The sequence below is a fragment of the Sebastes umbrosus genome, chromosome 23 (assembly GCF_015220745.1).
Source record: "Sebastes umbrosus isolate fSebUmb1 chromosome 23, fSebUmb1.pri, whole genome shotgun sequence".
Lineage (NCBI taxonomy): Eukaryota > Metazoa > Chordata > Actinopteri > Perciformes > Sebastidae > Sebastes > Sebastes umbrosus.
This window is the reverse complement of record NC_051291.1, coordinates 6689634-6715135: the sequence shown is the minus strand read 5'-3', so window position 1 is coordinate 6715135 and position 25502 is coordinate 6689634. Positions and strand designations below refer to the sequence as shown.

At 37.1% G+C, this 25502-nt stretch overlaps 1 protein-coding gene and 1 long non-coding RNA gene across 2 annotated transcripts; both read right to left on the bottom strand.

Moving 5' to 3' along the window:
• Positions 1–225: 225 nt before the first annotated feature.
• On the bottom strand, positions 226–19273 carry LOC119482640. Its single transcript, XR_005205483.1, has 3 exons — positions 19081–19273; positions 368–508; positions 226–270 (listed from the first exon to the last, which is right to left on the bottom strand). It is a non-coding gene; the product is annotated as an uncharacterized LOC119482640 (long non-coding RNA).
• On the bottom strand, positions 7516–13192 carry LOC119482638 (interferon gamma-like). The gene is made up of 4 exons (XM_037760331.1): positions 12903–13192; positions 11575–11646; positions 8844–9149; positions 7516–8412 (listed from the first exon to the last, which is right to left on the bottom strand). The coding sequence occupies exons 1-4, from the start codon at positions 13020–13022 to the stop codon at positions 8263–8265; spliced, it is 648 nt and encodes a 215-aa protein (XP_037616259.1). The 5' UTR covers positions 13023–13192; the 3' UTR covers positions 7516–8262.
• Positions 19274–25502: the final 6229 nt, after the last annotated feature.

Genomic DNA, 25502 nt, shown 5'->3' with positions numbered 1-25502 from the left:
TTTCTTTAATGCATTAATGCAATTTGGGATTTTTAGGTTGTAGCGGGCTCAGTTTTAAAGCTACAGTTAAGATATTGAAAAAAAAAAAAAAAAAAAATATATATATATATATATATATATATATATATATATATATATATTATTCGTATTTTATTTATATTTTTATTATTATTATTTATAGTATTTAACGTATTAACGCAACTTGGGTTTTTTAGGTTGTAGCGGCTCCCACCGATGAGCTTCGAATTCGTGAACAACGCTTCACCATAACTGAACACAGACAGCGAGAGTGAAACGGTAAATATAAGAAGTATTTTCTTTACAGTACAACATGTACAAATACTCACACATAGACTGACTGACTCACCGGGCGTTGAGGATGTCCCACTTTTCTCTGAAGTTCTTCCAGGCGAGGTTTCGACCTTGCGGGTTTCTGCCAACGTGGATGATGACGTCGATCACGTCCTGCTCTGGGACCAGGTCAGAGATCAGAGACAGGTTCAGTAACCTGCAAGACACAGAGACACAGCCAAGCTCAGTAACCATGGTGACAGTAATTACAGAGGTCAAAGGTGGTTGTTTCGAGCCATTAACTTCACTTTTCAGACCCGGAGGATGACCTTCACCTCAGTGAAGAAATTCATTTTAGCTGAATACTCTGCTGTCATCTGGTGACTAAAAGGCATCATTACACCCAGTAACCTCAGGAGTTTTTCTTAATGTGTTTATAATGTAAAGCATCTTGACAGCACTTCTTGAATAAAAAAAGAACACCATTAATAGAAGTAAAGTATTATTATGTCATGTTTTATTTACACACACATAAAACTTCATAAAAATAATAAGAAATGTGACAGGAGAGGTCAAGAAGCCACAGGCTTATCCAATGGACCTCCTTTCAACTTAAGGAGGAAAACTAACAATAACAAAAAAGGAAAAAAAGAAAACTAAGGTAACATAATTAGACAAATAAAAAATAAAATAAAAAAAATTACAATAGCACACAAAATGAGCAGAAAATCTTGCTAACTATTATTATTATTATTATTATAATTATGATTATTTATTATCATTATCATTATTATTATCTAAACATAGTTAAACAGTTGAATTGGTGGATTGAAATGGCTTTCTCCGCCTCTGTGTTCTAGTTGTAGTTGTAAAGTTCTTCCACTAGATACCAGCAGAGGCTCGTACATATTGATCATTTGACATATATATATATATATATATGAGATATTAATCTGAAAGAAGTAATAGACTTGTTGGAAATATTTTAAATCAATTATAAAATAGCATTTTTCAACATTTCTTTAATTTATGAATGATAGTTCTTGCACATTATTACATATAAATATTGAAATTCATTCTTGACTGTGGATGCAACTGAGCTGTCTTCAGGACAACTTGAATGCCAACACTGAGGAAGGCCATGAGATGTGTGCATGTGTGTGTGTGTGTGTGTGTGTGTATGTGTGTGTGTGTGTGTGTGTGTGTGTGTGTGTGTGTGTGTGTGTGTGTGTGTGTGTGTGCGTGCGTGCGTGCGTGCGTGCGTGCGTGCGTGCGTGCGTGCGTGCGTGCGTGCGTGCGTGCGTGCGTGGGTGCGTGCGTGCGTGCGTGCGTGCGTGCGTGCGTGTGTGTGCTTGAGTGGGTGCTTGGGTTCATAGCAACCACACACACAGAGCTTCCTCTGCAACAGGAAACAACACAACTTCATGGAAATGCCACAGTGCACAGTATATGTTAATGAGATGTGTGTGTGTGTGTTTCATTTGCTACAGTCAGCATATTCACCGAAACTATGAAACTACGGGGGATAAACGTACCTTAAAAAAAACATAGAAAAATGCCTGAATCATTTTTTTATTCATATGCAGTAAGCATGGGCTCCCTTAAAGGGCCAGTTCAACCAATTCACACAAAAAACGTCAAATAGACCAAATTGCAGGGGATGCTTTAGGGCGAGGCTACCTTCTGATTGACAGGTCGCTACCACGGCGTTGTCCAGTCTGGGAGTTGTCTGTTTTTTCATCTTAGAACTTTACCCTTTCATAGTGTATTTTCACTTCATTAGAAACTAATTATAACAATTTGGTCGCCTGAAAGTGTCTCAGTGTTCGGTTGTACTTAGCTCCACCCTGCAAAATAAACATGATGGCGACGGCCAAAACTAAGATGGTGATGGCCAAAACCAAGATGGCAACGGCTAAAAACCAAGATGGTGACGGAGTGCCACAGTGCCAAACTCGAGGCTTCAAAACCGTAGTCCACAAACCAATGGGTGACGTCAGGGCGACTACGTCCACTTCTTACATACAGTCTACGAGTCTGTCTCTGCATTTCTGACCTGCCGTTCTCCACCTGTCCACCACATGCCCCCTGACTTTCCCTCTAATCCTGGTCACCTGTTCACATTCCCAAATCCAGTACTCCTTTACTGCATTAAAAGTACTAATACCACACTGTGAAAATGCTCCACTACAAGTAAAAATCCTGCATTCAAAACCTTACTGAAGTAAAAGTATGTAATTCACACCAGGGAGCGTCGAAGTGCGGCCCCAATAATTACATGTTTCTGCAGCCGGGAGGCGTGTTCATGTGTTTCAGTTGGGATAAATACTTTGTAACACAGGTCAACATATCACAGGAGTCCTTTTTATAAACATTGCATGGCAGCTATCCGCAGGCCGCACTTCACCGCTGCCCTGGTGTGATTTTAGTTGAATTATTATCAATAAAATGTACTTAAAGTACTTGAAGTATTGATTGTGCAGTAAAATGTTCCCTGTCAGTGTTTTCCTATTACATCTGATGTTTCTGGATTAATATTACTGTTGCATTAATGTGTATGTTGCATTTTAACTCTGTTATATCCTGTTTTTAATCTACAGAGCTATACTTCTGTGTAATTTCTCAACTTCTTATCTCCTCCATCATGTTATCTTCTCTCAGTGGTTAGATAGCGATCTGTTTGTTTGAGTGTCAGACAGACTCACTTCCTGCTGAGAATATGAACAATAAAGCAGAAGAACCAGTGAAGTTTTGGATTCACTCTGATTTTGTCTCTGATTCTTTCCAATAAAAATCGAAATATGAATGAAATTAAAAATACTGCACTCTGTTGATCGCTTGTCCTCATTTAATATAAAACATTCAGTCCTCAGACCGTCATCTGGTGAAAGTCATACAGACAAACATAAGCATATATACGGCTTCAGCTGTTTTCATCGTCAAGTCAAACTTTATTAAAAACAACCGCAGTTGACCAAAGTGCTGAACATGTACATAATAAAAATGAATACAAAGCAAACAACAATAAGAACAGGGCAAAAACAATAACCATAATGTGCACATAACAGCAGTAAACGCCAGCGAGAAGAAGTGAGTCTGTAGCAGCGACTTAAACGATTCTTAAACGACATTGCGCCACCTGCAATGTGAAGATTGCAGTTGGCCATATTGCGATTTTGAAAAACAATGTGATTAAATTGTCTTGATTAAACCGCTCTAATGCATCGTGAGCTCTGCAGCCTGTTTGCAGCAGCAGCAGCAGCAGCAGCAGGTTATCTGTCATTTATAGACATGCAAACACTTCCTTTTAGCATCTGCAACAAGCTGACTCACACTGAAACCTCCACACTAACACAAACCAAAACTAACAGAGCAACCACAGAAACAAAGGTGGGGGGGTGATGACTCCCGTTGTGTCTTCATGGATTCCATCGCTGTCCTGCTGAAGTGCCCTTTACCATCACAGCAGTCAGCCTCCTTGATGGCCCCCCCCCCACACCTCCATCCCTCCCACGACTACAGCAGAAACATGTGGTTAAAGACGAGTCCAGACAGACAGTCAGTGTCATTATCTACTCATCTAAGTTCTCACTTCTGCCAGCCTCGTCGTTTACACCTCCAACCCTCCCGATTACATCTATACCAACTAGTTCTGAATCACAGCCTCATATCTCTTCTTCCATTGAAACACATCACTGAGCCTCACTGTGTTTCTCACTGAGTTACTTTTTACATAAAAAATACATGATGAGCTTATACGATGATGATGTAGTACTATACTTCTAATATATACCATCTCGTCAAATACTGCCGCTTGGTCAGAGGCCCTATACGCTTCAAACTATGACGCTCTACGTACCCCTATAGCGTCCGTTTTGCATGCGTCGCTCGTTACATGCATACACTGTCTTTTCAAAATAAGCTTCCGTTTTCACAGGAAACTACTTGGTTAGGTTTAGGAAACATTACGTAACATATAACATATGTAATGTAGTTAAGCAGACATTACGTATGCAGCATAGTAACATTATGTAACGTCACGTAACTTAAAATAAGTCAATGTCAACTTTTGGTTTCACACAGGACATGAACAGCGGTCTCATGGGTAAAAGTCCAGTGTTTCACTCTTTATACTACATAACCGGACTTCCTCCTTTACTCGCGCGATAACTACGGCCACGTCGAGCATCATAATGTGACGCTTAAGACCACAGACCACGCTGTCTTATTTGACGAATATACCCAGTAGTATATAAAGTATTTAAAATTGTCTCCACATTGTACATGTATGATGTTACATACTGTATACTCATTAATGATGAAAACAGAATTATATAATATTCTATTATAAAGGAGCCATTCTGCATAATGAGTACTTTTACTTTTGATACTTTAAGTACATTTTACTTGTAGCATTTTTAGACTGTGGTAGTTCTACTTTTAGTTAAAGTAAACTATCCTTCACCACTGCCAAATACTCACTAGTGCACCAAATGTGGATTAATCCACCGCTGAAAATAGTCCCAACCCTATTTCCTCCAGTTTGTTTGATAACAACTACAGTGACGAACTGTTTGTTTGTTTTTTAAATTAAACCATATATTTGTGACACATATTTACTAATCTATATATTCATTAGGAACCAATGGGCTTGGAGCTGAAAGCCAAAGACAAGAAGTGAGGAAGTACTGAGAGACAGACTCACATGATGTTGGGTTTGATCTTTTCATGGGATTTGTTAACACGAAAATAAATATAGAATAACACCTCATTTCGGTCGCTGGCTGGCTGAAAACAATATCTCACCACATTATAGCAAATAAAGTAACACAAATAAACCGTTTAATTTAAAGAAATGATTAAAGAAATCATAGTTTCTTTGTTTTCTACAATGCATCTAACGGTTGTGAAGTCTCTTGACCACACACAAACACGCAGCGCTGCACAGCTGGGGAACCACAGCTTCAGTTCTTAGAAACACTCAGAGCGACCGAGGTGCATTGTGGGTGAAGGGGCTGCACAGTTACAGTAAAAGAAAGCTACCTGCTGTTTACCAGAAGTGATGTCACAGGAAAGGTGGGTGATGGGTCTGGGTGTTCGTTGGCTGCAGAAATACTCCGACCCGCCTGTCTGCTTGCAGAGGATCATGGTCTCTGAGCTTCAACGCAACAGGTTGTTTGTTCTCTGTGTTTAAGTATGAGTATCAGTAATTTATATGTCATTTCAATGACTCTTTAACAGTGGTGGAGAGTAACCCAGCACAGCTACTCAAGTACTGTATTTATATCTATATTTACTAGTTACTTTGCTGATTATTTTACATAAAACACACATGAGATCATAAATTACAACACACTGTTGAAGATTAAACTGGTGGTATACAATTTTTTTGATAGCAGTGTCTATTTGGGCCTCGGTGTTACATTTCAGTTCTTATCAGTTCCACCAGAGACACAATTCCCCTATAAACTTCAGTTTAGTTTGAGGCCAAAAGACATAAAACTCTCAAATATTTCACAATAAACAGAAAAAATAGGGGGGGAATTAAAAAAAAGATATAAATGTATGTATCTTCTTCTGAAGGCCACAAGATGATGCTGAAAGCTCCGGAGAATGTACAGTAAGTGGATCACATGCTACATTTTTTTGGTTTTGCTTTGCTTGGCAACTCTGCATGCAAGCAGAGACAAACAAAATGATGTGCGGAGTTCCCCAAGGCTCAATCATTGGGCCTCTTTTGTTTGTAAAATGGAAGCATGTAAATGTGAAATAAATTACATATATATACATAATAAAAAACAATACAATTTTACGGAGATGACACTCAAATATACCTAGTAGGGATGTTAATAATTAAACGTTTAACCGTTAACCGACATTAAGAATTTTGACCGATTAATGCAATCGGTTAACCATCTGAGACCCTCAATAGAGCCGTTTGTCTTTTTAGGGGGGTGCAGGGGGTCTTTATGGGGAGATAGCAGGTCAGCAGTAGATATCACATAGAAGTGATGTACATCATCTGAAAGCTGAGAACCTGGAGATTAATTTGAGATGCTGCTCAGCACTGTGTGACAAGTTGTTCTAGTCATAAATCAGAAATAAACATGAATGAATAAATTAATGAATAAATGAATGAATTATTTAGATAAATTGTAAAAGTGTACAAGGGTTTAAAACATTATGACAGAAGTATATGATGGTCATCCCCATGCTCTATTATGTCTCAAAAGTTGTTGCAGTCATGTTTGGGTTGGTATCAACCTGTCGAGGCAGATGGCCGCTCACCCAGAGCCGGGTACTGCCTGAGGGTGTTTTTCCTGGCCACAGCGCATTACAATGCATGCTCATGGGGGATCTCTTGTTGGGCCTCTAAATTATAGAGTACAGTCTAGACCTGCTCTATATAAAAGCGTCTTGAGCCAACTTCTATTATGATTTCACACTAAAAATAAATTGAAATTGAAAAATTGATGCATCTGTTACACAGATTTGGTGCTAAATTTACCACTGGAGAATTGATAAAAATGCTCAATAATCCCTCCAAAATACCACATTAAGACACCAAGACCTTGAGGAACACCATAGAAAAAGCCATGCTGTGATTTGGGATCAAAAACTTTTGACAATATGATATTTCTGTACCCATAGAACCCATTTACATTCACATATCTTGAGGTCAGAGGTCAAGGGACCCCTTTGAAAATGGCCATGCCAATTTTTCCTTGCCAAAAATTAACCCAACTTCCGAGCGTTATTTAGCCTACTTCCATGACATAGTTGGTACCGTTGGATTCATTAGGTTTTCTAGTTTCATATGACACGAGTATCTTCACTTTAGCTTTAAAAGTGAACCTACTAGAGCCTCGGAAAGACAGTAAAGTCAGTCGGGATCGGGTCTCGGGGTTAAAGCACTAGAGGTCCTCAAAAGGCTCAGAAGATCATGTGATATGATCTCGAAGTTCCTTTAGTAGAACCTTGAGGTTGTTTTGCCAAATCAATGACTGGCTGTGCCTGAACGTCCTTCAGCTAATTACAGACAATACTGAAAAGCTATCTTTGCTGCAAGAAAGAAAACTAAGAGTCAACAAGTCGATTCTTGGTCTTAAAAAAACAGAACACTGTCAGAAATGTTGTAATCATGAACTCAGAGCTCAACTTGGCCACATCAAATCAAAAACAAATGTTATCATCCTAAAAAATCATGACAAGAATCAGGAAATTAATTCATTCTGTTTTATTCAGTTGTCTGCATGTGCCAATCCATAAATACAATTAATAAATTATCAGTCACAGATGTATGATTGTTAAATAGACACCTTAAATACAAAAATAAATATAGAAAATTACAACTTCTCAGTAAAATACAAAAATCCCTAATTAGTATAGTACTTCTACTTCAGCAGCAGAGTACTTGTACTGCAGTGAAGTACTTAAGTGCTGGACCTGAATGTTCAGAGTACATTTAAGTACATCAGTATATTAACTCTGGTGTACTTTGTACCATCTTAATTTAAAAAGCTTTTAATTCTATCTCGCTGATTTTCTGAGCATTAAATCATCTGCAGTTTTTAAATACATAAAAATCAAGAAATCAAGTTATTTCTAGGTGATAATTGATCGATATTGTGATTGATAAAGTGAGTTAAACTCCATGTTAAATACAATTAGTTATAATAAACATTTCACAGGATCAAACCGCCAGGCTTCTTTCAAGTATCGAGCTCCGAACTTCCTTAAAAAATATATGTATTTTACAAAAGTACAATATCTATTAGGCTTAGGCTGCTGGTTCACTGTCATTAAAATAAATACATATTTATTTATAAATAATCTCTTTAGTAACCTCTTAAAACAGAAAAGAAATGTGAAAAAGTTGGTTTTAATTTGTTTTGGATATTTTAACATTTCTTATGTTATTTTATATTTAAATATCCTTGTTGCTGTCATTGTTGACTTCTTGTTGGTGTTTCAGGCTTTTGGATGAGTTTTGGCCTTCCGTGCTTGCCGGCGCCGCCGCCTCCTCCTCTCACTCTTCATGGTGTTATTCAGTGAGCTCGCCTCCTCGTACAGCCACGGCAGCTCCCACAATGCTTTGCTCTGGACGACAAGGTCATCCATCTGGAGAAGGGAAAGAGACATGCGTTAACCCAAAATTGTTTTAACGCCACTAATTTCTTTAACGCGTTAATGCATTCGATCTTTTGGAGGTTGTAGTGGGCTCATTTTAAAGCTAGAGTGAAGATACTGGTATCATATGAAATAAAAAACCTAATGAATAATTGGTACCAACCATGTCATTTTAGCTTGTTGTGACGGACGTTAAATATTGCTCCAAACGTACTCTAAATTTTGGCGAAGAAAAACTGTCATGGCCATTTTCAAATTGGTCCCTTGACCTCTGACCTCAAGATATGTGAATGAAAATGGGTTCTATGGGTACCCACGAGTCTCCCCTTTACAGACATGCCCACTTTATGATAATCACATGCAGTTTGGGGCAAGTCATAGTCAAGTCAGCACACTGACACACTGACGGCTGTTGTTGCTACCTGGATGTGTTTGAGAGCCTTCAGTTCGTGCAGAATCTTCTCCTGCTCCAGGAACCGTTTTTCCTTCAGTTCCTTGACCATGTTCAGGATGTAGCTCAGCTCCTTCCTGACGTCTCCGTCCGCTCCCACCTCACCACCACTGGCGATGCCGGCGGCAGGGGTGCCAGCAGCGGGGGTGCCGATGGCGGTGGCGGAAAGCTTGTTGCTCCCGGTTGTCTGGGGAGTCGGGGTGGGCAGCTGGTTCAACATGTGGCTAATCAGCTTTTCGTACGTCTCCAAAACGGCACCCATAAACATCTTCTTTCCCTGAGAGAGAAACAGAGAGAGAGATGATATTTAAAGTGTTTCTCAGTAAACAACAATGATGGTTTAGGTACTCTGTGTATGTCTTTGCTGACCATTTTCTAACACAAAAATGCAGCTTTTCAAAGTTTCATCTCACTGAAAGTTGAGTTTTGGGGAAATTAACCGAAAACAAATCCTGCTTAAAAAGTAGGAACTCGTAAACCATATTAAGTCAATGGTATAGTCATTTTAATAAAAGATGAGGTGGTCTTCTCTGCCTTGTACCTTGAGGTGCTGAAAACCTTTTTAAACAGTGGAAAGAAACTCTGTGGGCTCCCACACAGGAGTTAAATTAAGCACAGAGTAGGCCTGAAAGGGGAATGCCACTCATTGACTGAGAAACTTGAATGTCACACTCCAACATCACTAAACAGGTTTTAAAAGACATCACAAGTCAACAAAGAACAAGAACAATTTTAAGACTCACTAAATGTTTAAGGTCTAAACCTTGTACGTTACGTACGTGATGTGAGTTAAGTACGTTACCTTACTACTTAGTAACATGGTTTCGGTTAAAATAAGTAGCCTACGTTTGTTATGATGGTAAGTGACATAAATTAGTTAGTCACTTAAAATAAGTCAACGTTGAGTTTGGTTTCACTCGGGAACAGCGGTGAAAGTCACCTGACGTCCTCCTTTACTCTTTTCATAATTACCACTAGAGGTCGCCCTGCACGTCCGAAACTGATGCTAGAGGGGTACGTGGAGCGTCATAGTTTGACGCGTAGAGCCACTGACCAAGCTGCCATCTATGATGAATTCGGAGTGAGAACAGGTTGTTTTTATACCACACGTGTTGCAGGAGTTTTGAGACTATTTATCTTCTTGGTGCAACTTGAAAGCAGGTGTAGTTGTGCCATAAATCCCAACTCTTCTAAAACTATTTTTTTTTAAATAAAGGAGTTTAACGACTTTGGAGAATTTCTTCAATCCATAGAGGCAGCAAACATGCACATATGAGATCTTTGTTGCCTGTGTGTGTTTCACCAGTGTGCCAGTGTTTCACCTCAGATGGGTCACATGAGGACGCTAGTCTGGAACAAACTGATGACATGTAACACCTGAGTTGTGGTGAGGTAAAAACTGAATGGGAAAACCCAGAGGGCTGTTTGGGGTGGGGGTGGCCTTTAAGTCTATGCTAAATATCACTTTCTATACAAAAACCTGGTCCTTGTTTACCACCATGAATACCTAAATATGATACAAATTCATCCTGACATTAACGTTTTTCTGACTTTTATGATATTTTTTGACAACTGAATTCAAAATGTTTCTCAATACTGAAACAGACAAACAAACAAAGAATATTTGCCATTCATCGTCTTTCCAACAACCATTTGTGCCAGATTCAGGCCACAGTTGGGCCAAGACAACATCACGTTGTTGATACGGTTCCAACATTGTGACAAAAACTGATCCAGCTGCAAATTGGCTAAAAAAGTCAAAGTTTTGTTGTGCCAGAGTTGATGCTAGAACACAGCCGACTATTAAAACCTTCAGATCTGTACCTGATTTCTATCTTATTTATTCATTTGATTTAATGTTTATCTTTACAGGGACAAGTAGTGCTTCATAGCACACCGTCACAGTTTGCATGCCTCGATCTTATCTAGATATTATCTCATTAACCACACAAGACTTCAGAACAAGCAGCAAACAACTAACTGAAGCGTTGCAGACTCTTGGGTCTGGTGGTCAGTGGCTCTGCTCGGTTGCACTGGCGCTCGATACTCGAAACCAACCTTTTTATCATTGTTAGTGAAGAGTGAAAGTTTAAGTCGGAGCCTGAGAATAGTTGCACGAAAGGTTGCACCATGCAGAGCAATGAAAACGAAACCACAAGAACCTCAACACAAACTCCAGCGAGATAAAGAAACTGTTCACAGTGTCAGACTGAACTGTGAAAGCACAAGCCGGCTGTTGACTCAGTGATTAATAGTTAGATAAAGATGGCGGAGCTAAGCAGTCCAGTGTGTCTCATGCAGACTACAACGTTTTCTTAGTGCACTGGGATGTACGCTAACACTCCCTTACTGTTCGGCACTCTTGAATTGACATTAAAACACCCTGAATCACCTAAATGCAGCCTTGATCTGTGTACCACCGACAAGTTCCACCAAATCTAATCAACAAGTTGAGAAATAAGCTTATAGAACCTTTTTGTATCGATGTCATGATTACATCACTAAACTATTAGCAACCCTTTCTTTGCAATATTTTATAGACATTTCTTTGGATGTTTAAAGAGAGGAGACTGTGACGTTAAAGGCAGTAAACAGAGAAATCACGTATATAAAACCCAACACAAGCTGACCACAGAGACGTTTATGTTCCTATTTGTCGATGTAGTTAAATTGTTCCAATGATCAAGTTGACTTTTATTTACCTCCATTTTGCCGGCCAGTGGTTCTCTGGAGAAGATGGGCTTCCTGTTAAATCTCTCTTTCCTTGGAATATTCTGCAAAAAAGACAAAAAAAAATCCGTTCAGGTTTGATGTAAATCAAGTTTTTTCATGTATTAGCCCAATAAATACAAATTATTGTAAATAAATATTAATACATTCAAGGACAGTCGGACATCGGAGATTTCAGAAACATCTGTTGCAAAGTATTTAAATGATGAGCTAAAGTATATCGTCAAAATAATCCAAAAATAATCATAAACATAAATGTGAAAATCACCATACAGTCCATGTGGTGAGTTTTAGGACAGTCTGACATCTCAGATTTAAGAGACATTGAAATTGATGAGCGTCGTTTTCAGATAATCAAAAGATAAACAATAATTAAACAAGATTGACTTTGATTGTTTCTTTATACTTTCCTAAACTTTTTTTTTTTACTTTAACTGTCCTTATTGGTGCATTCCAGGACTATCTGACATCTGAGACTTCAGGGACTTTGTTGTTAATGAACTGTTATCATAACAATCAAAAGTGAAAGAACAATAATCAAACATGTTGTGAAAAACAAAATATGAGTGTTGTTGTTTCTTGCATTTCAGTAACTCTTTTGAAAACTGTCCTTAATGATGCGTTTAAGGACAGACGGACATCTGAGATTTAAGAGACATTGCTGACAAGCTCCGTTATCAGATAATCAAACAAAAGACAAACAATAATCGACCACATTGTGAAAAAGATGAATATGAATTTGAGCTTTGGTCGCATTTCTACTATTTGTATGTCTCTTAAAGCTCAAAAGTTGGAGTGTCCTTGAATGCACCATGAAGGAATAATATCCCTACCAAAAAGTAAAGAAGCAAAGAGACGAAACTCTGGTGTTTTTTGACAACAGCCGCCATTTTGGACTGAAAAAGGCTTATACTATTTTGTTGTTCAACACAGGCCATTTTGGTAGAATATGACAATATAAATAATTTAGTTTTACTTTTGTACGTCACTTTGTAGGCGGACGTTTTATTGCCTTCCGGTAGTCACTTTCAGTTCAAAATGGCAGAAGCATTGCTCTGCTGCTGGGCGCTGATGTTGCAATGGAAAAAGTTGTCTAATAATAATGATTGTGATAGATAATATTTGCAGTTAATAGACTAAAACATGAAAAACAAAAACCCAGAATAGTCCTCTAAACATAAATGGAAAAAAGTGTGTGTGTTTGTGGTCAGTGTGAAAGCATCAAGAGGAAACAGAGAGCATGTATTCGAAGTACTGCACTACAAACATTGATAGTCAAGTACAAGTAACAAGTACTCACGTAGTGCTGCAGGAGGTTATGGATGGTTTTGTTCATCTTCACAGGGATGTGGGAGCCACTGACCTGGCAGACGGACAACCAGACTGACAGGCAGACCACTGCTCTTGCCGCGGCAACCATTGTCTTGTAACACTAAGTCGCTGGTTCGATTCCAAAGCCTGTACGGGTCCGATGTGCACCGGTTTCAATCCCTGACGGAGCGAAGACGGAGAAAGGCCGAATAAAGACCCGTCTGACTGGCTGTTTAATGGTCTGACTGGTTGTCTGACAGTGGTGTCTCTTGCCTTGAAGTTGGCTCAAACTGATTGACTTGTCATGAAAGCTTTTCTTTTTATAACTCAGGGGAGAGAGAGCGTGTGATGCAGCGATGATCTAGGTGTGAAAATGTGGTTGTGCTGTTTCCTTTAAATCACCCAACTTCATAGAAGTGGGTGAGGGGTCTCCCACTCGTCATGCATGTCAAACATTTGCTCTTTGCAGAAAAAATGCTAAATTTTTTAATGCAATTAATGGGTTTACTGGTCATACTGGGAACGCTAATGGTTTCTGATAGAGCCCTGCATATTCATGCAACTCAGTTGCGCGGGCTGTGATGCTGCAACCTGCGTCGGAAATCATTAGATCCAGTAGAAACGCAATGGAAAGCATTACGAACTCTGCAGTAACATATTGCATCTGTGGTTTTATTGGGAATATTTTGGTTTGTAGGTGCACTGAAGCAAACTGGAGGTAAAACCAATAGACTAGTACTGAAGAATTAAACCTTTAAAAACACAAATAGCACCTTTATGTGTGAACGTCATGATGGCGTCATGGTGTTAACTGGAGGCAAAACCAAGGAAAGACTGGAGGCTACCACTATTAGTGGGCTAAAGTTACACATCTAAAATGTCATCTTACTGTGTTGTTGGGTGCCAGAATCCAGATATCACAGACATTTGAGATGACAAACTGTGATTTGAGGTTCTAGCGAGCTACAATATCGGTGAACGTTTTAGAGATGGAGAGAAAGGGTTGCTAATAGTTTAGCCTTCTGCTAACCGCAGCCGGTTAGTAGTGAGTGTCAGTACATATTGATTTTCTCAAACAAACAAGAGGAAATAGTGCACTTGTTGGAGACTATTTTCAGCGGCGGATTAATCACCATTCGGAGCTGTAGTGAGTATATCCGGCAGCAGGATGGTGTATGTGGGATTGAGGAAAAATGAACTATAACTAACACAATGGAAACCATTACAAAGCCTGAGCTCTGCTCTGAATTTCATCTGTGGTTTTACTGGGAACTCTAAAGGTTAACTGTGGTTTGTACTTGTAGTGAACCATTAGAGACCTGGACCTGAACTTCATTAGAGCGTGGGAGGTTGTGCTAGTGTACTTTATGGAACTTTTAAGCCTCTTTTAGCCTCTAATTTTAACCGGTGAACATAGTGGAGCATTTAGCAGCTAAACAGACAGATAGTTCCCTCAGGAGAGACAATAAATACACTGCAGAGGTGATGAGCACAATGAGGCCCTCAGCCATTTTCCAGCATTCTTGCACGATCCTGACTGACTTTACAGTCGTTCAGAGGCTGTAGCTAGAAAACTTAAGGAATCCATAGGTACTAACCATGTCATGTTAGCTTGTCGGGAATATAGCTAGATAACGCTCCAAAGTTAGGCACATTTTGGTCAGGAAAAACTGGCATGGCCATTTTCAAAGGGGTCCCTTGACCTCTGACCTCCAGATATGTGAATGAAAATGGGTTCTATGGGTACCCACCAGTCTCCCCTTTACAGACATGCCCACTTTATGATCATCACATGCAGTTTTTTGAATACAGTATAAATGTGTTATTGTCTCCTATTCTAAAATGGTGTATCTGAATATTTCTGCATACTGGGGTCCCTAAACAGTCTTGAATTACATAAATTGGGTATCACTGTAAAGCTGAGACTCTTGTGAATCCAATGAGCCCAACTGTATTCATGTGTGATGATGTTAGTCCCCATAGTAGCCATTTCATTGTAGTGAAACCATTTTTAAAATCTCACTGTATAAAATGACCTGTGGTGACCTCTAGGATAATCACAGCCTCATGAAACTTTACAGCCACAAACTAGAGACCTAGAGCATTCAGAGGATGGATGGCTTTCCTAGCTAGATTGACAATAAGGGTGTTTCTGAGCAGCTTACACAACAGAAGTGCTCGCCATCCAATCGCTGAAAAATGCAATTCTTGCAGAAATCTCCAAATGTCAAAAGTTTTTGATACCAAATCACAGCATGACTTTTTCTATGGTGTTCCTCAAAGTCTTGGTGTCTTAATGTGGTATTTTGGAGGGATTATTGATCATTTTTATCAATTCTCCAGTGCTAAAAAATGGTTAAATTTAGCACCAAATCTGTGTTGACCTGCTTTCTCCCCCTAAAGATCCCCTGTAGCCCACTAAAAAAGACAAAAACAGCTCTATTGTGCATCTCAGAGGGTCACTGTATCAACACAGACAGGGACCATTCTGCATAATGAGTACTTTTTCTTTTATACTCTAAGTACGTTCTTTTGCTAATATCTCTAATATCTTTTGCCGTCAACATGGCTGAGTTCACATATAACGATTCTAACAGCGCTGACAGTGCAAAGGGTTGTGAAGATACTGGTATCATACGAAACTAGACGACCTGGAGTGGGAGTGGATGAGGGGCCCAATTTGGAAAAATTGTCCCCTTGTCCATGATTCCTAATGACTGGCATGTCCTACATGATATAAAGCTGTAATTTAGTAAGCTGTAGATAATATTGTACTATTGTGTAATGAATCATAGCAGAGCAGAGATGAGGACAGGAAGTGAAGTCATGAAGCTGCCAACCCGGCTGGGCGTGAGGTGTTTCTACTGAGTAATGCTAAACAGTTCCAGTTTAAAGGAAACACAGAATATGAGGCTCTTCTTGTCACCTACACATACCTATTTATACAGGCTATATACTGTATACTACAGAAAGTGAGATAACCTTCTGCGAAAGGTCAGCGCAGTATACAGGAGGTGGGAAAAAACCTGCTGCTGCTAGGTGCATCAGACGAAACAAACCAGAGCAGATAGTGAAACCAGAGGAGGGTCTAAACTTCACAGAAAAGGGTTTATTGTAAATGAGAGGAAGCTGGACATTCAACCATCTCATCTGACTAAACATATACCAACATTCATCATCAGATTATTCCAACAATATGGCAACTTTATATATATAAAAGTAACTTGAAATGGAAATTGTTTTGTGGAAAATCAATACATTTTGATGGAATTGTTGCAATCAGTGGGTTTAGCCTCCTCGTCGTTGATAGCAAACCATCTTCTATCACCGCCTTTTTTCGCAAATACATACAGAAAGCAGTGGTTAAAGACTCGTTTCACCCAAATTACCAAAAAAAAAAAAAAGCAAATTTCCATCACACCCAACTGGTTCCCAACCTTTTTGGCAATATCTATTGTTGTGGTTTGAAGTAGGGCTGTCAAAGTTAACGTGATAACGCAAATTCTTTGTAACGCCACTAATTTCTTTAATGCATTAACGCAACTTGTGATTTTTAAGTTGTAGCGGGCTCAGTTTCAAAGCTAGAGAGAAGATACTGGTATCATATGAAACTAGAAAAAAACTAAAGAATCTATTGGTACCAACCATACAAATATACTTGATACTTGCATATTGTGAAGGAGGCTAAAAAAGGCTCCAAACTTAGGCTCAATTTTGGCAAGGAAAAACTGTCATGGCCATTTTCAAAGGCCCACTCCCATGTTGATAAGAGCATTAAATACTTGACAAATCTTACTTTATGGCACATTTTGATCAGATAAAAAATGTGTGATTAATTTGTGATTAAGCACGATTAACTATTTTAATCAATTCAAAGCCCTAATTGCTGCAGATTAAACTATCCAACAGGATATAAAGGAGTTAAAATGCAACATACACATTAATGCTGCAGTAATATTAATCCAGAAACCTCAGATATAATATGAAAACACTGACAGAGAACATTTTACTGCACTTTCAATACTTTTACGGTACATTTTGCTGATAATACTTCTACTTAAGGTTTTGAATGCAGTACTTTTACTCGTAGTGGAGCATTCTGACAGTATAGTATTAATACTTTTGCATTAGACCAGATTACATGCCCCAAAGCTGATAAGGAACGACCACCGTGCACACAAGCACCATTATCCTCCGAAAAGTGAAACTAAATTTACTGTTGAGCTCAGCAGGAAGAGGGCAAAGAAAAGCAGGAAACAGGAAGACGTGCAGGTAGATTTTGGTGTTCAGGTGTTAAGATATATATTACGTATACACAACATGGGTATCCCCTACTCACACACGGCGACAAAAACAGGAAGAGGTGTCACAGGTGGAAGTTTGTCTCTGTTTTGAGGAATTCACAGCAATTTCTTTTCAAACATCAATTTGACTTTTAATGAATTTCCACTGAAGTTCTGCTGGACTTTCCTGAATTACTACTTTAATTAAAAATATGACCTTTTCTAATGATGGTTGCAAATATTTGTTATTGTAAGTGTTATTTATCATCGCTTTTAGATTTCTGTAATCTATAAAACATTTTTTTTCAGCACAAAAATAATTCATATAATTACCAAGAATGGAAAGATTAGGCTACTTTATGAGATAAGACTGTATTTATCCCAAGGGAAATTGCTGTGCAGCAGTTGCAGTACAAATATAAAAAGTACAAATATAAACTATAAAATAACAATAAAAAGGTGCAAATCCAAAACATATACAATGCCAAAAAATCATAAATATAAACAGGTTAACAGTAGGGATCAGTCTAAGTGCATAAAGATATCTAATTACGATATTAAATCTGACTACAGGTAATTGTAATATGGATAATTCTGAATATTCATGATTATTATGTATTATATTATTATGATATGGCACGTAATGTTGCATTATTGCATGTATGTTACTTTACTCAAGTAAAAGTAACTTGGATAAAAGTTAAATGTAGGTCAATTAAAATGTATTGTGAGTTATATTTTCAAAAAGAGAGGGTGGTATATGATGATGATAATGTATGAAAGATCACATTTAGGCTCTAAAATAAAGTGCATTAACATTTTAACGTACACACACCACACCACAGAGCCACTTATATCCAAAACAATAACAAATACCTTTAATATTCAGATCCTTTACTTAAGTTAAAGTAGCAAAACTATAGTGTTAAAATACTCAAAGTCCTGCATTTAAAATCTTACTTGAGTGAAAGAATGCATTACCATCACATATACTTAAAGTACCAAAAGTAAGAGTACTATGCAGAAAAAAAATATATTGAATTGCTTGATTATAATTAGTGATGCATTGCTATATGTTGTAGCTGGTAAAGATGGAGCTTTATATACCGCTTTGTAGCTTAACCTACGATAATATATCATATTTTATTAGTTGATTTATACTTTGTATTAATAATCTCAATCAGCAAAGTAAAATAAATGTAGGCTTCGTGGTGTAAATAGTATAAAGTGGCATAAAATTTACTCAAGAAAAGGTGGTTAGCCTACCTCAAAACTGTACTTAAGACTTATTAGACTACATCAATTATATAACCTGACACTTTAACAGCAGAATAAAACTAATAATTAATTAATTATCTGTAGCTAAGGTCCGCACAGAACTAGGTAAGATGGCCTTTAGCTATTCCGCTCCATTTTCCTGGAATACACTGCAAAGCTAAATTGAAACTGGGATATCTGATTACTGTTATGGAAAATTACATTGAGTTTACATTGAATTAATTGAGTTTCCATTACATTACTTTTGATGAATTTAAAACATTAATGAAAGGCCTAGAAGCAGAGTCAATCGGGATATTTTCACTTTAACGTTGGCTTCAAACACTTGATTTTAATGTGTTTTGTATGATATTATGCATATTATGCATTTGTTTTATGTTGTGGCGTCTGAAACTTTAATGTATGTTTAAATGCTGCTATCTTGGCCAGGTCTCTCTTGAAAAAGAGATTCTTAATCTCAATGAGTACTACCTGGTTAAATAAAGGTTAAATAAAAAATAATAAAACATCACCAAGGCAACAACACAGAGATGTAAACATAGAAACTCCACATCAGCTGCACACACACAAACACACACAACATAATAAGTGTGTAGTTGTACTCACCTGTCTGAACGTCATCAGGTGAGTCTCCAGGAGGTTCAACTTCTCTGCTGCAAAACATAACCAGTCCACCGAGCCTCTCTGGTCCCAGTATAACCAGTCCATCGAGCCTCTCTGGTCCCAGTACAGTCCACTCAGCCGTTCTGGTCCCAGTATAACCAGTCCACCGAGCCTCTCCGGTCCCAGTATAACCAGTCCACTCAGCCTCTCTGGTCCCAGTATAACCAGTCTACCGAGCCTATCTAGTCCCAGCAGCTGTAACCAGTCCACTCAGCCTCTCTGGTCCCAGTAGCTGTAACCAGTCCACTCAGCCTCACTGGTCCTAGTACAGTCCACTCAGCTTCAAAGGGTCCTAGTAGCTATAACCAGTCCACCGAGCCTCTCTGGTCCCAGTATAACCAGTCCACCGAGCCTATCTGGTCCCAGTAGCTATAACCAGTCCACTCAGCCTCTCTGGTCCCAGTATAACCAGTCTACCGAGCCTATCTAGTCCCAGTAGCTATAACCAGTCCACTCAGCCTCTCTGGTCCCAGTATAACCAGTCTACCGAGCCTATCTGGTCCCAGTAGCTATAACCAGTCCACTCAGCCTCTCTGGTCCCAGTATAACCAGTCTACCGAGCCTATCTAGTCCCAGTAGCTATAACCAGTCCACTCAGCCTCTCTGGTCCCAGTATAACCAGTCCACCGAGTCTCTCTAGGTCCCAGTATAACCAGTCCACCCAGCCGCTCTGGTCCGAGCAGTAACTGGGAATACTGCCCCAAACAGCAGAGACTTCTTCGCCTCTCTGAAGGTAGAAGATCCACGCGCCTGTTGGTGACCGAGCGGCAACTTCCGGTTCCTAAAATGGCCGCCGGAGTCAATCCCCATAGACTGCTAGCTGCTAGCTGCTAGCTGCTGCGTCACCCGGCCCGCCTCAACTCAACCGACGATCCGCCTCTTTGCCCATATTTGGATTGCCGGAAGTAACGGTCTTGGCAGTGACGCTCACTAAACAGTAACAACAGTAGCTAAACCAACCAGGGTGGTGTCTAGAAGGTAACCCGAAAATTGCGAAATCTAGAAACTATCGCGAGACTACCTATGTTTAAGATGAATGCGTGACCGTGAATATCTCGCGAGAGTTTCCCCAATTCGCAAGGTTCCTTTCTCGACACTACCCAGCAGTAGTAGCACCTCACCTCAATAAATGAGATTAGAAATAAAAACTTAAACACAATATTTCATGTTTTCTATTTATATAAAAATATATAATTGTATAATATAATAATTGTAATATATTACAATATAATTACAATAGATTACAATATTGTAAAAATATATTATATTATTATTATTATTATTATTATTATTATTATTATTATTATTATTAATATATCACCACTGTTATTGTTATAATTATTATCGTTATTGTTATTATTATTATTGTTGTTATTATTATTACTTGGGGAAAATTTTAAAAAATACATAAAATTGAGTCTTTCATTCATGATTTATTAATATTCTGAATGTGTAACCATAATGGACTAAACATAAGGTGATGTACTGACTCAAAACTGATTTTTCCGAACCTCACTGTGTCCACGCAGATGATTCAGTTTTTCTAAACTTTTGGAGCCACCTGGACCTTTTTCTCTCCAGCAGACGTCTGGTTGGAGTGAGAAAAGCCCCCTCCTCTTGTTGGGTTTGAGGGGAAAACCCTTCACTCATCACACCTGACACAAACGCTGTGGTTTAAAAACCCAATTTAAATCCATTCAGTGCAGGTAAAGAAAAGAAAAGTAAAGTTAACTTCTGAGGCTGAGATTGATAATCATGTATATTTATTATTTATGCCATCGGCTGAGATCAAAACGTTATTATCTTAAACATTTCATAAAATGAATTACAAAAGCAAAACATCTTAGAAAACAAATTCATGTCAAATAAAACAACAGAAAACGCCATATTTAGTCCGAAATTTTTTTGTTTTGTCATTTCATTTCTTCTGATTTGTCTTTTTTTATGTATAAAATTGTATGTACAGTATATGTATGGCATATTTGGTGATTTTCTTTAACACATTAGGGAACATGGAGACAGATTAAAAAAGTGGCCAAAATCAAAACAACAGAGATATTCTGACTTTTAACATCAAGTTCACCCTGAAACATTAAATCCTTCATTCATTGATCAGTCAGTACAAACTAAAGCTTTATTTAAACCTACAGTAAATCTGCATTTTCACTTTTTACTTATTAACAAATGGAGATCTCAACGTTTTTAATGATACCAAAAAATGTCCGGCTGAATTTGGGGGAAATGTGTCTAAAATGAGGCAAAAGATGAAACACATGGAGTACTTCACAAATGTAAACATCACACAGAATGTGAAACACAACACACTGTACAATTTTTACTGTCAGACACCTTAAAGTTACATAAGGGGAATTAAGAGAGGATTTAAGAGGTTAAAATATTGCAAAATGTGCCAATTTTTCATGAAATAAGGAAAAACAAACTTGTTTTAAACTTGTGCATTTGTATTTTGTTAAACACTTTTATTAACCTAAGATGTAGGAGACTTGATTCTTTAGTTTATCTGTTAAAATATAGAGATAGATGACATTTTATACAACAAATTGACAAATCACAAAAAAAACATAATGACCAAACAATATTTCAGAAAACAAATTCTACATTTTAATTATTTGATTATCTTAAATTATATTGTATTAGACTAGATTCCAAATATTTTAATTATAGAAACACACGAAATATAAAACATAGTCAGAATGAATTGCTGATTAATCTGAAATTAATGAATTAATTAAAGAGTGAGGTAGGAGAGGATGAGTCGGGGTCGGAGGGGTCGGTGAACTGACTCATTTCTCATAACCAGAATCGTAACCACGGATCCGTCCTTTGAGTGTTTCATTACATCACCAGGCGAGGGGAAATCCCTGCGTATGATTGGTGCAGGAGCCGGGGACCACGCTGATGTCACAGTGATGTCACAGGAATGACATGACAGGAATTCCACACAGAAACTCAGAAACTCCTTCCTTCTTTCTTTCTTTCTTTCTTTCTTTCTTTCCTTCTTTTACATTTATTCCAGTACTACACTAATTATAATTTTGAGGTACTTGTACTTTACTTGAGTATTTCCATTATATACTATTTTATACTTCTTCTCCACTATATCTCAGAGGGAAATATTGTACTTTTTTACTCCACTAAATTATTTAATAACTTTAGTTACTTTATAGATTCACATTATATAATAAAATCAACAATGAAATATTATTATAGATTAAACCAGTGATTCTCTCTGTTTATATTATGTTTATTTTTTGTTTATAGCTTGTATTGTATATTGTATATTGGTAGAATTTCATTTTTTTTTTATTCTTATTAGATTCTAACATTTGTATCTATTCTTTTGTTATTTTACTGCTTATATGCACCCACAAAACCAAAGCAAATTCCTAGTGTATACCTCATACACCTGGCAATAAACACAATTCTGATTATGATTCTGATTCTGATTCAAAGTGTGGTCTGTGGCACTCTGTCTGAGGGGGTCCGCAAAATAATTTGCTATAAATTATAAAATTGTGCTGCATCTTTAAGAAGTGCATATGTATAAATAGAGACCAATAAAAACAAACATATTCAGTGTCTATTACTCCCACCCATGTTAGAAACTGATATGATTGTGACACATCATGTCAATCTGTCATGAATCCATCACTTCACTCACTCTGCAACGCAATTTGAATAAAAACGTATATTTTGTTAAAGCATATAAATGGTATTAACATGATTCAAATTGAAATGTGTTTCTGTTTGTCACTATCAAACAGGTCTGAAGTATTTAGGTTGAAGAGTTTTAGAAGACAAATAGTTCCAATGGCATCTGAGACTATAAATGGTATTAAGCATTATGCTCAATCGGTGTTATGATTATTAGGGTGTCCTTGGAAAATTGTTCTCTTTTGAGTAAGTTTGAGAACCACTAGATTTAACTACCAGCAGTATATAAAGTCATTAAAAGTAGCTCCACCTTTACCAGCTGCAACATTAAAGTGATGAACACATTAATGCATCAATAATTAGAATACAATAATATATATTATTCTGCATAATGAGTACTTTTACTTTAAGTATATTTGTACTTTTACTTAAGTAAGTTTTTGAATGCTGGACTTTTACTTGTAACAGGGTGTATTTACACTGTGGTATTGCTACTTTTACTTAAGTAAAACTTCTCAGTACATCTTCCACCACTGAATGAAAGCAGTGATTCTTCGTGTCACAAGGCAAACAGGAAACAATTCCGTCTAAACATCCAACAAAATCTACTTCTGAAAACGTTTTAGGTGAGAAATAGGCGATGCCACTGCTGAATCTGGTTTCATTTAATTTTGTGTGAAACATGAGAAACTGTGCACTGAAAACTCAACACTGGAGGCTGTAATATTCTTCTGTTACAACATGTAGTTTGTAATAAAAAAAGGAGGAAATGAAGCGTTTAGTTGGTGCTGATTTCTGCTTTTATTCAAATGAACACGATTAAAACGATAACAAGAAAATAAATTAAGTTAAATTAATCATAAATTAAAATACATTAAATTATCACAAAAATAAATATAACAGTGACTGGATTGAGAATGACCTAAAGTAACCCCTTTAAATATTAAAATAAATATGTGATACTGTAAAAGTTGGACTGATGAGTTGAAGATGTCGTTAAAATATGAGAATAAAAAAGCTACATTTCAAAAGATAAACACATACAAATTGATATTATGCTAATGAGAGAGGATTAGTTAGCAAATCTTTTAGTCAGAGCTATTGATAATGATGATGTCATCAGCTTCATTCAGCAGAAGGCGATTGGGCGTGGCCACATCGTGGGGAACCAATCACAGAGGCCGCCTGGTAGATCTCGTTAAACTGAGCCAGAGCCTTTCTCTGCATCAACGGGTCATCAACCTGCACACAGAGACAGTTAATTAATCATACTAATATAATATAATATAATATAATACAATATAATATAATATAATATAATATAATATAATATAATATAATATAACATAGCATAACATAATATAATATAATATAGTATAATATAACATAGCATAACATAATATAATATAATATAACATAATATAATATAATATAATACAATATAACATAATATTATATTATATAATAAAACATAATATAATATAACATAATATAATATAATATAATTTAATTTAATTTAATTTAATTTAATTTAATTTAATTTAATATATTAGAATAGAATATAATATAGTATAATATAACATAGCATAACATAATATAATATAATATAACATAATATAATATAATATAATACAATATAACATAATATTATATTATATAATAAAACATAATATAATATAACATAATATAATATAATATAATTTAATTTAATTTAATTTAATTTAATTTAATTTAATTTAATATATTAGAATAGAATAGAATAGAATGGAATATAACATAACATAACATAACATAATATAATATAATATAATATGATATAATATAATATAATATAATATAATAATTCAAATAAAAAATTAAATAATACTGTTGTACTGTAAGATGTAAATCTAATAATGAATGGTGGTAATGAAATGATAAAATGTTGGTTTCTATGCCGAGATGGGAAACAAAACTCATATTTTAACACTTCGCCCACTCGCTTTGTATCTATAGCTTCCATTTCCTCAGAAAACAAACTGATGTGAACTCATTAGTCAAAAGTTCACAGACGATAATGTGACCGAAAGTGGAGCTTGAGCTCACCAACTCTCACCTGAATTCATAATTTAGTAAAGAAACACTTTTCTATCATAGCAGAGCCATTAAAGACAGACTTTGTGTGTTTTAATGAGTCTGGGGTTTTATTAATAAAGTTCTGTCATGATAATAGTCTGTAATGCAGACGGACAGAAGGACAGACGGACAGGTGTGGCTGACTGACCTCTATCCTGTTGAGCTTGCTCATCACGTCCTCCTGGTTGTGGTTCTGGTGGCTCAGGTGTCTCTTCAGCTTCTCCATCTTCTGCTGGAACATCGTCACCGCCGACTCCACCTGGGTGCGTTCGGTGTTGGACAGCTGGTCCAGCAGAGGGGTCCTGGTCCCGTCCTGGGGCTGCTGGTGCTGCAGGATGCTGGAGAAGATTCGGGTGTAGACATCCAGCGTGGCGTTGATCAGGTGAACGTTTCTCTGTGGAGGAGAGGAGGAGGAGAGCTTCAGAGTCAGTACAAAGGCACTACAACCATCCTGTAGGGTTGTTATAATAACGATTAAAGGATTGAATTAAATAAACTTTAATTCATGAGGTTTTTATCAGCAAAATAAAACATCCACATATAAAATATGATTAAATGATACAAAATACATAAGA

What these genes read in the sequence shown, in the direction of transcription:
- LOC119482638 (XM_037760331.1), bottom strand. Translation starts at nt 13,022, where the DNA reads ATGGTTGCCGCGGCAAGAGCAGTGGTCTGCCTGTCAGTCTGGTTGTCC. An exon ending in ATAACCTCCTGCAGCACTAC is followed by an intron (nt 11,647 to 12,902) that starts GTGAGTACTTGT and finishes TCTTTTTTGCAG; the next exon opens with AATATTCCAAGGAAAGAGAG. An exon ending in AGGCTCTCAAACACATCCAG is followed by an intron (nt 8,413 to 8,843) that starts GTAGCAACAACA and finishes TCCCTTCTCCAG; the next exon opens with ATGGATGACCTTGTCGTCCA.